Here is a 10,957-nt window from a genome sequence, read left to right on the forward strand (position 1 = left end):
ATGTAAAAAACACTTAAACTTTAAAAAAAAAAACCAATTAATTTTTTTTTGCATTAAATTGGGTACTTGAACTTTCAAAATGCATTAAAAAGACCCTCAAACTTTTTCAAAAACAACAATTAAGCCTCTACTTTTTTTTTTACTCAATTGGGTACTTGAATTGCAAAATTGCATAAAAAATGCCCTCTAAATTTTTCAAAAAAAAGAAGCAATTAAGTCATTTTTGTTTGCACTCAATTGAGTACTTAAACAGCCAAAATACATTAAAAAAAAAGACCATTTAACCATTAACTTTAACAGCTGTTAAAGTTAAAGTTAATTTCCCCTAATCTTTTTCAATTAAAGCCACCCCGTGTCACAAGCATAGCGTGACATGTGGTAAAAAAATTATAAAAAAAATAAAAAATCAATAAAATTTATAAAAATGTTAAATTTTAATAAAATATTTAAAATTTTTAAAAATTAGAAAAAAAATTATAAAAATTGTAAAACATATAAAAAATTTTGTAAAATGTATCAAAAAGGTCATGTAACCATTAACTTTAACCGTTGACCGTTAAAGTTAACGACCCTCAGTTTTTTTCCTGTTAAAGTCATCACATGTCACAACACAGTGTGACATGTGACGAAAAATGATAAAAATAAAAATAAATAAAAGTTATAAAAAATTACAAATACTTCTTTTGGTACGATAATTTTTATATTTTTTTACTAATTTTATATTTCTTTACATTTTATAATTTTCTTATGACTTTATAACACTTTATTTTTTTCTATATTTCTATATGTTTATAAAAAATATATAAGATTTTACAAAAATTTTTTATAAATTTTTACAATTTTTATAATTTTTTACAATTTTATAACTTTTATTGATTTTTATTTTATATTTTTTGTTACATGTCATGCCATGATTAATGTGTGGTTGCTTTAACTGGAAAAATTAGGGGCAGTTAACTTTAACGGTTAACTATTAAAGTTAGCAGTCAAAGGAGTACCAAAAAAAAAAAGTAGAAGCTTAATTGCTTTCTTTAAAAAAGTTTAAGGATTTTTTTTATGCATATTGAAAATTCAATTACCAATTAAGTGAAAAAAAATAGTGGCTTAATTATTTATTATTTTTTTAATTTGAAGACTTTTTACCGCTTTTGTAAGCCTGCAATCACTTTACATATTAATCTACCCCCAATTTGCTGCATTCTTTTTTCTTTTCAGAATGTTATTTTTATCTAGCTTTTTTTTTTCCTTACGAAACATGCAGCAAAGAAACATTAGGAACAGCAGCATGCAAACATTAACTTGAAAATGTTACAGAATGAACAAAAACATAACCAAGTACAGATTCTTGAAAACATAAGCCCTGGGCTTTTTCAGCAACCATAATTGTTCCGAGTTTATTTAATCTTACAATCCAAAAAAGCCGAATACTGGAGCTATGAAAGTAGTTGTAAATTTGATTTCAGGCTTCTTTTTTACCGCCATCAGCAGCAAGTTCGCCATTGTTGCCACCGTTCATCATAGCGAGAATAGAATTCATCATTGCTTTTTCATCGAAATTCAGGGCATTCTCCCTATCGTTTTTGTCAATTGCAGCAAGGAAGAGCATGAAATCATCAACCAGTTTCAGCTTGGGGGATTCCTTAGCAACCATGCTCTGCTTCTTCTTCTTAAGCATTTCGTATTCCTTGGCTTTCTCACGAAGCGCAAGCTGAAGAGACCTTAGCAACTCATTCATCCGCCTTGTCTCCTCTCTCATCCTTGCAGCTTCCACAGCCATATCAGTAAACATAATGACCTCTTGCGGGCCCTGTTTTATTAAAGACAAAAAACATAACTTTATTCGTTAACAAAAAATCTAAGTCCTTACTAACAATAAATGATGTCGGTGTTGTTACTGTTAGGAAACTGAAATAACATAAACCGAAATCTAACCATAGGATATGAGACAAAGATTCGTGAAACTGCAAGAATTGTGGAGTGAGCTATGAGGGGTATTCTAATTTGATGCTATATATAGAGAGAGAATAAAACACTGAAGAAGGGCGTACGTAACATTACTGATATAGTGATATTTAATATTATTGTCGTCATAAATGAATAAAAGCAAATAAGTTATGCTAAAATCGCAGGAATGGTCGTTGGCACATGAAATCTTTTAACTACATTTAATCTTTGTCTCAGTTTCATGACGGTGGGCATTGTAAAGGTGGGTGTCATGGTCTTACAAAGATTTATGAAGTTGTGGGGTATGAAATTTTCAATTATATGTAGTACTCCTTGCAGTTTAAACAAAAAATATATATATATATATAATATTTTTGTCAGCATGACTAAAGGTGGGCCTCGATTAGTTAAGGTTGTCTTGCTTTAATTTACGTCTTCTTTTGGTCAAGTTTGTCTTAATTAGATTTCAGTCTTGCCACGTGGAATGTGAACTAAATTTTGTCAACCTAGAAACCGCGTTAAATTATGAAAATACTAGGCATGTTATTAATATTTCTTTGTTTTGTCAAAATGGCTTTAATTATATTTTTAAAATTTTTTTGCCACCAATCTTTTTTTTAATTATTTTCTAATAAATTTGATGAAAATACCGTTAAAAAGTTAACAGAGATGATATGAAATTTTATGTGTGGAATATTTTAATGAAATATAATTTATTACTTTAAAAATCTAAAAGATAATTACATGTGAAAATAATAAAATAAATAAATAATACATAAAATTAAAAATAACTCTTAATTTAAAGAAAATGATTCAAGGTTTTAAAATTTTTTAAGAAAAGGATTCAATTTTTCATATGTTTATTTATGAGAGGTTCTTTTATAGAGTTAAGTTTTCTTTAGATAATTACATTTATTTTTAAAATTAAGAGTTATTTTTAAATTTCATGCATTATTTATTTTATTATTTTTTACATATAATTATCTTATTAGGTTATCTAAGTAATAAATTATATTTTATTAAAAATATTCCATATATAAAATTTCACATTATCCCTGTTAACATTTTTAACCATTAGAAAAAATAATTTGAAAAAAAAAATTGATAATAATAGAATACTATTTTGACAAAAATATACCAGTATTAATGGCGAAATTTATATTAATCCACAAAATAATTATATCCCAACTTTGCAACCATTGCACACGCAACGAAAGATAGAGGAATCCAGCTTTAAGGATAATGCTGAGTCAGAGATCTACGCCAAGAAATAGTTGATGTGCGATAAAATTCTTTCCGCTAGTAGCCGCAAGATTAATTATTATAATAGTAATATTAAAATTAATAAATATATATATATTTAGTCATAACTGTGGTAATAAAACATTATAATTACTTATAAAAAATAATATAATATTAGAATTAAGGTTTATTAAATAATAATTAATATTTTTTATAATCACAGGTATTTTCATTTTACAATCCGAATTTAGTTTTGTTCGGATCAAATATGATATTTAAGTAAAACTTATTAATTTTTTATAATAGATCAGATTGTACTAATAAAAATTCATTTTATCCCATTTATTTCAATCACAAGGATTTAACAATCATTTAGTCAAAATCACATAACTACTCATACACTCATCAACAAAAATAAGAAATCTTAATCTTTAATAATTTTGTCATCATCTAATTATTTTTGCATGGGCTCATTCAATAATGTAAAATATCCTAATGTGATAAATCAATTAATTAAAAAATCTTTTAATTCCAATTAAAATTTATTGGCTTTTAAGAAAAGCCCCAAAATTGTGAATTTTTATTCATTGTTTTACTTTCTTTTTTTTTGACTCTAAAATCCAAATATTTAGGAAAAAGCCACTTGTTGGTAATAATTAGCACTTTTGGGATTGCCATAGATGAATTTAAAATAAAATAAAATAAAATAAATGCTATTAATATTTTTATTAAATGTAAATTCATTTATAGAATCATCTTTTATAAAAAAAATATTTTTTTAATTAAAAGCCAACCACTTATATTGAAAATGAAGAAACACTTCCTAGAAAATTGGAAAAAATAAAGCAACAAAAGAAAATTGAGAACCATAAAACCATGGGCACTACCCTGGTTTGTCACATTCCAATGTCACACTAAAAACCAAAAGAAAAGTAGAAAAGGAAAAAAAAAACCATAACCCTAAATAATGTTCCCCCTTCAATTTTTTGTGTCCCCGTACTTTTCTCTCCTGATGGACTTTAGTATCCAGATTAAATCTATATTATTGAAAAAAAAATTTTGGGCTCGACTTTTTATTTTAAAAGGCGAAAATAGAGTTGCCATCAGTTCTTTTTCATTAGGAGTGATTAGGGGTGCTCATTTGGTTAACCGGCCGGCTAACCGACCCGAAATAGCATTAACCGAATTAACCAACCTTTCAAAATTTTTAATCGTTAACCGAATCAAAATTTTTTCAAAAAAATTAACCGAACTGAAATTTTTTTGGTTAATTCGATGGGTTAACCGAATTAACTGAAAATTATATGTTTTTTATTTTTGGTTAAAAATTAGCCGAATTAACCAAATTAACTGAATTACCCGAATTAACCGAATTACCCAAATTACCCGAATTAACCGAATTAACCTAATTGAATCATACATAATTAAATTATTTTTAAACTTTTATACTTTAGTTTTAGTTTTAGATTTTTATTTTTACTTATTAAATTATTTGTAATTTTTATGATTGGGTTGGGTTGGGTAATTAGGTTGGATTGAATACTTGGGTTTGGATTGGGTTTAGGTGAATATTGGGCCTATTTATATATTATAATTTTATTTATTAATATTTTCGGTTAAACCGAAAAAATTCGGTTAACCGACCGGTTTCGAACCGAATTAACCGTGAATCGAAAAATCAAAAAATAATTAACCGACCCCCAACTGAAAAAATCGGTTAACCTACCGATTAACCGAATTCGGTCGGTTAACCGAATTTTTTTGGTTTTACCCGAATTTTGCACACTCCTAGGAGTGATTGGATCACCTCAAAACTTGGTCACTTTAATAAAATATTAGATTTGCTAAAACGATGATTTTTGGTTTACAAAATCCAAGAAATGGGTTCGAGAGTCAGTTATGTACGAGGAAGGATTAGCACCCTCATAACGCCCAAAATTGGTACCTAGTTGATTACTTGATGCCTTAGTGTCGAGAATTGAGAATTCAAAGAAAATTTAAAGTACGATCTCCTTTTTTTTTGCATGATGCTATTTGATTAAAATATCGCTAACTAAATTAAATTTCATGGAAAATGTCTTCTTATTTAAAGTTAATCAAGAAGAAAAGATCATGTCCCTTAAGTTAGGGCACGAGGTCTCAAAAACAAGAATAATCACCATTTAATTATTACTTAAGCCCTATGTGTCCCGAATTTTAAAGGGATGTTTGATTATTTCAGTTCAAGGAGAAAATCGTACCCCATAAGTTAGGGTACAATTTCTCAAATCCCCTAATTAAAGAACATCATCTTGGTTCTAATTATTTCCTATGCATCGGGTAAAAGCGAAAATAACATTTAATGTGATGTGCTATTAATTTATTTGAGTTTGGTACCAAATGAACACTTTTGGCAAAAAAAGAATAGCTACATAGGTACAAATGAAATAACATTATAATGAAATAAAAAAATGATTGTAGTAAATGTAATGAGGGTAAAATAGTAAATGACTATAATATGATAATAATGGTAATAATAATCATATCTAATGACAAAATAAAAATAAAATAAAAATAACTACTCAATGATGTAAATAAAATTGCATAATTTAGAAAGGGGTAAAAAAAAGGCAAATGACTAAATTGAAAGCTAAAAGAAATTCTAAGCAAAAACTAAAAAAAAAAAAAGCAAACAAAGGATTAAATCAAAACAAAATAAAAAGTAAAAGGACTCAAAGTGTTATTTTCCCTAACCTAGCATACGTGTCATTCCCTTGATGGTCAACAGTGAGTCAAGAGACTGATTTGCAAAGCAATTAAAATTATGGAGTGAAAATTAAAAAAAATGAAAAAGGAATAGGATGAAATTAAAAAGGAGCGAAAAACGAGGAAGGACCAAAATGGAAATTATCCCCTCTATGCGAAAACACACAGATCCTAGGGGAGTCGGGTCGAATTATTTGGGTCAACTTTGAAACGACGCTGTTTTAGGCGTCTGAAGCAAAGCCCAAAACGATGTCGTTTTGAAGGGGTTATATAAGTTAAAAATGTTAAAAAAAATAATTTGCATCCGTTTTTTTAAAATTCTTTTCTTCTTTTTCTCTGAAGCTTCCCCTCATCCCGCCTGGGGCCGTCGTAGCTCCACCGTGGTCGCTGATCATTGCCAACAGTGATTGTCGCCTCTGGTGGTCTGAAGTTCAAAAAATGCCCCCATTGATCCCCTTTTTCACGTAAAATGCCGATTTGGGGTTAAAACCCTCAAAAATGAAGCCAAAACTCGATAAAAGGGTTTGAAACCTTTTGGCTTCTACCTTTCTAACGAGGCTCTCAACGGAACCTGTAACACCCCAAACCCGAGTCCGTCACCGGAATAAGGTAATATCAACTTATTACGAGTCATTTCATATCATGCATCGAACATATTCATAAACACATAACTCATAATTAAAAATTATGAAAATTATTTCAAACACCACTTTAGGTCATACTCATTTTGCCTACTCGACTAACAAATCAATTACAAACAACAATGACTCAAATGTGTATATAAAACTCACATTTAAATACAAGCGATTATAAACTTTGGACCGAATATGCCATAAGCATTTGTATAATTTTATAGTATATTCACTTATTATTATTCAAACAATCAAAACTACCTATCAAATTGCATACAAATATTTATTCATCAAATAATTATAATTACTATTCATACGGTCAATTTCTCAAGCTTTAGCGAATACAATTAAGCTTAAATACTTATACTTTAACTAATGTCAAATACATCAATACTCAAACAATTCCATGCACAACATACCAAGGTCGATTCTATATATATTTACTATATAATATTTATCCCTCAATTGTATCAAAGGTCGTTTACAAGTCCAAGTCCATAAACAATGTTCATTATGCAAATTACCAATTTCAACCATTCAATTTTCATAGTAAATCAATATACCATTTTCACATAGTATATGATAATTCAAATTCAATCTCAATTGCCAAAAACTAAAATATTTCCATCCATGAATTCAATTGTAACTTATACTTACATCGTATCATATCAATCATCTTTACTTGTCTATCACAACCAATATGCATAATCATCAAAATTGAAAATCTCCCAAAGCATAATATCATTTATATTAGTCTTAACCATCTATAAACATAGCCAAAACATCAACCATAATAATATTCAAAGCATGAAACCATTCATGTCAAAATAAACAAGCCATTTTCGCATGGCCTATTATATATATATACACACTTCGTTCAAAATATATTCAAAAGGGGAGTATAGCCTATACATGCCATAGATTTTATATTTAACTTCTATAATTACCGATGAACGGACGATAGTGTGATTAACTATGTTGACGATCCCCGAACCCGTAACTAGCTTCCAAAATCTATAAAACCAAAAGAAAAACACATATATAAAATAAGCTACCACAGCTTAGTAAGTCATAAGCAATTGTACAATTTAATGACATTAATAATTCAATAACAAAATCAAATAATGCAATCATATTCGTATATATATACATATTCGAGCTTGCAAAACTTAAATATCAAATATGTAACTATGAACTAATTTCAGCTTGGCCGAATAGGTCTTTAAATAATAACATAGTTATTCCATATTCAATTCATATACCCACTCTTTACCAAATGTACTGTTTCATAAATAAATGCATATAAAACATAATTATAATATCACATATATTTGCCATTTGTCCGAATATAAACTTTCATATACTCATATACTTTTATTTACCTCGTGTAAATTTTTTCTCATCACAATTGAAATAACCAACTTACCTTGATATCAAGTATTATTCATTCATTGTATACTTGTACTATCATGTACTAAATAATTGATCGAGGTCATAATGAAGTTGCACAATTAGTGCTCTTTCTCATCTAAACAAGTTGCTCTCGGTATCGCACACTTAGTGCCCGTTATTCAACATCATCATTTTAATTTTGCACACTTAGTGCCCGTTATCCAACATCATTATTTTAATTTCGCACACTTAGTGCCGTTCATATAGCCGTAGCTATTCCATACTCGCACACTTAGTGCTAAATATCGATAAATCGCATTTACATCTATTTCTACTTTTCGAACTAAAACGCATTCAGCTATATATATATATTTGCATATTTCATTTTAGCATATATATAATTAACATTTATTCAGAAATTTTAACATCTAATTGCTTATAAACTTACCTCGAATAGCGATAAACCGGAACGGAACGATTAATCGACGACTTTATTTTTCCCCCGATCCAAGTCCGATTTCTTTAATTCTTGATCTATACACACTCAAATTTAACTCATTCAAACATAATTTCATTCAATTCCATCCGAGAACACATAAATGGGTAATTTACCATTTTTCCCATGATATTTAACATTTTTACAATTTACTCCAAATTTCACAAAACACAAAATATTCCAAATTAATCACAATGTAGTTTGGCCGAATATTCCCTAGACTCAAATAGGTCCTTGCATGTCATTTATTTCACATTCTAGTCCCTCAATTTAATATTTTCTTACAAATTAATCCAAAATAATCAAATTCATCAAAAATTCAAAAACAAACATTATAATCTATCACATATCTTTCATATTTCATCATTAACTATCATAAAGCTCAAGTATTCATCAATGGCATATCTCAAAATCACCTTCAAATTCTAAAATTAAAGCATGGGCTAAATAGAGCACGAAGCAATGATTACAAAAACGTAAAAATCATCAAAAATCGAAATCAAAACATAACTTAACCAAGCTAAAGAAGTGCCGAAACTTAAAAAGCCATGTATGGTTCCTTCCTTTTCAATATTCGGCTAACAAAGATGAACATATTCATCTTTTCATAACTTATTTTTAGTATAAATTTAATATTTACCTTATTACTATATTAAGCTTTTACTAATAATTATGTCTAACATATATATTAAGGTTACTCTTGTCAAATGCCACCACTATCTAACTTTTGGTCTTATTGCATCATAAATCCTCCCATTTAAAAAGACAACAACATTTAGGTGCTTTTAGATTTAACCCTTAAATTTTTATTTTACGCGTTTAAACCATTTTATTAAATCGGACACTTAAACGATGAAATTAAAACACGAAAATTTCACACAATCAAATTCACACATAATAAACACAGAAAATAATATTAAAATATTTTTCTAATTCAGATTTGTGGTCCCGAAACCACTGTTCCAATTTGGGTCACAATCGGGCTGTTATAGAACCCTAGTGGGTTCAGAAGCCTTTCTAGTCGGAGAAAGCTTCCTACAACGGCGGAAGACAAGGCGTCGCAAGTAAAAGATTAAACCGTATTTTTTATGCTTTCTTTGAAAAATAAAAATAAAACAGACTATCTTTTCTTTTAACTTTTTTTTGTATTTGATTTCTTGTATGTCCAAATTACAACATAGTTTTTGGTTTTTATAGCCAGATATATTACACAATAGTTTTTTTCTTTTCTTTTCTGCTTCTCTGCTTTTGTTCTTGTTTTTGTTTCAAGCCTTTGTATGGTGGCGGTGAGGAAGCTTTCGGTTAATAGCGATCGAGAGATGCGCCTTTTGTCATTTCAGAGAAATTGGTAGAAGGCAGTCCTAGGGGCGAAGACAACTTTGGGGGTGTACCTACTGACGTGGTAGAGGCAGCAGCTAAAGGGATTACGATTTTTTATTTTTTAGTTTAGGTTTAGGATAGTGGGCTTTGGACTTGTAAATGGCCTAGACTTTTATTTGTTTTTGTTGTTTATTTGTTTTTGTTTTGTTTTGTCTGGCCGGACAAAATTGGACCACTACAACTGCCCCTTTTTGCTCCTTGCCATGTAACGGGAATGGAGCAAAGACTTTAAAGAGGACCAATTTTGTCTGGTCCTGTCAAATCTCGACTTATTTGGTGCTCCTCTTTTTCAAGTAGCTTATTCTTTCAATCCATTGGTTACTCTACTCCACTATATCTAATTTGCTATAACTTTAGGAAGGTAGGATTTAGTGTTATAGTTTCATCTTACTCCATTGCAACTTTAAAGAGATAAGATTTGTAGCTTCATCTTGCTCCATTGCAACTTCAGAGAGATAAAATTCGCTATGGTAACTTAAATTTGACCCACTACAACTTTAGGGGTATAGGATTTGTGGCTTTAATCTGCTCTACTATAACTTCAGGGAGATAAGATTCGTTATGCTAGATTCAATCCAACCCACTGCAACTTCAGAGGTATAGGATTTGTAGCTTTAATCTGCTCCACTATAACTTCAGGGAGATAAGATTCGTTATAGTAGATTCAATCCGATCCACTGCAACTTTAAGGGTATAAGATTTGTAGCTTCATCTGTTTCACTGCAACTTTAGGGAGATAAGATTCACTATGGTAACTTTAATCCAACCCACTGCAACTTCAAGGGTATAGGATTTTTAGCTTCAATCTGCTCTACTATAATTTCAGATAGATAAGGTTCGCTATGATAGATTTAATCTGACCCACTGCATCTTTAGGGGTACAGGATTTGTATCATTAATATACTCCACTGCAACTTCAAAGAGATAAGATTAGCTATGATAACTTCAATTTGACCCACTGCAACTTCAAAGCTATAAGATTCGTAGTTTCAATCTGCTCCACTTCAACTTTAGGGAGATAAGATTCGCTATGGTAAACTTAATCCAAACCACTGTAACTTTAGGGGTATAAGATTTGTAGCTTTAATTTGCTCCACTGCAACTTTAGGGAGATAAGATTTGTTAT

The 10,957-nt window shown here is 29.4% G+C and overlaps 1 protein-coding gene across 1 annotated transcript; it reads right to left on the bottom strand.

The window, feature by feature from the left end:
- Nucleotides 1-1,271: 1,271 nt before the first annotated feature.
- On the bottom strand, nt 1,272-2,053 carry LOC105781921 (uncharacterized). Its single transcript, XM_012606444.2, has 2 exons — nt 1,933-2,053; nt 1,272-1,807 (listed from the first exon to the last, which is right to left on the bottom strand). The coding sequence occupies exons 1-2, from the start codon at nt 1,933-1,935 to the stop codon at nt 1,460-1,462; spliced, it is 351 nt and encodes a 116-aa protein (XP_012461898.1). The 5' UTR covers nt 1,936-2,053; the 3' UTR covers nt 1,272-1,459.
- Nucleotides 2,054-10,957: the final 8,904 nt, after the last annotated feature.

Source organism: Gossypium raimondii, chromosome 13 (assembly GCF_025698545.1).
Source record: "Gossypium raimondii isolate GPD5lz chromosome 13, ASM2569854v1, whole genome shotgun sequence".
NCBI classification, from domain to species: domain Eukaryota; kingdom Viridiplantae; phylum Streptophyta; class Magnoliopsida; order Malvales; family Malvaceae; genus Gossypium; species Gossypium raimondii.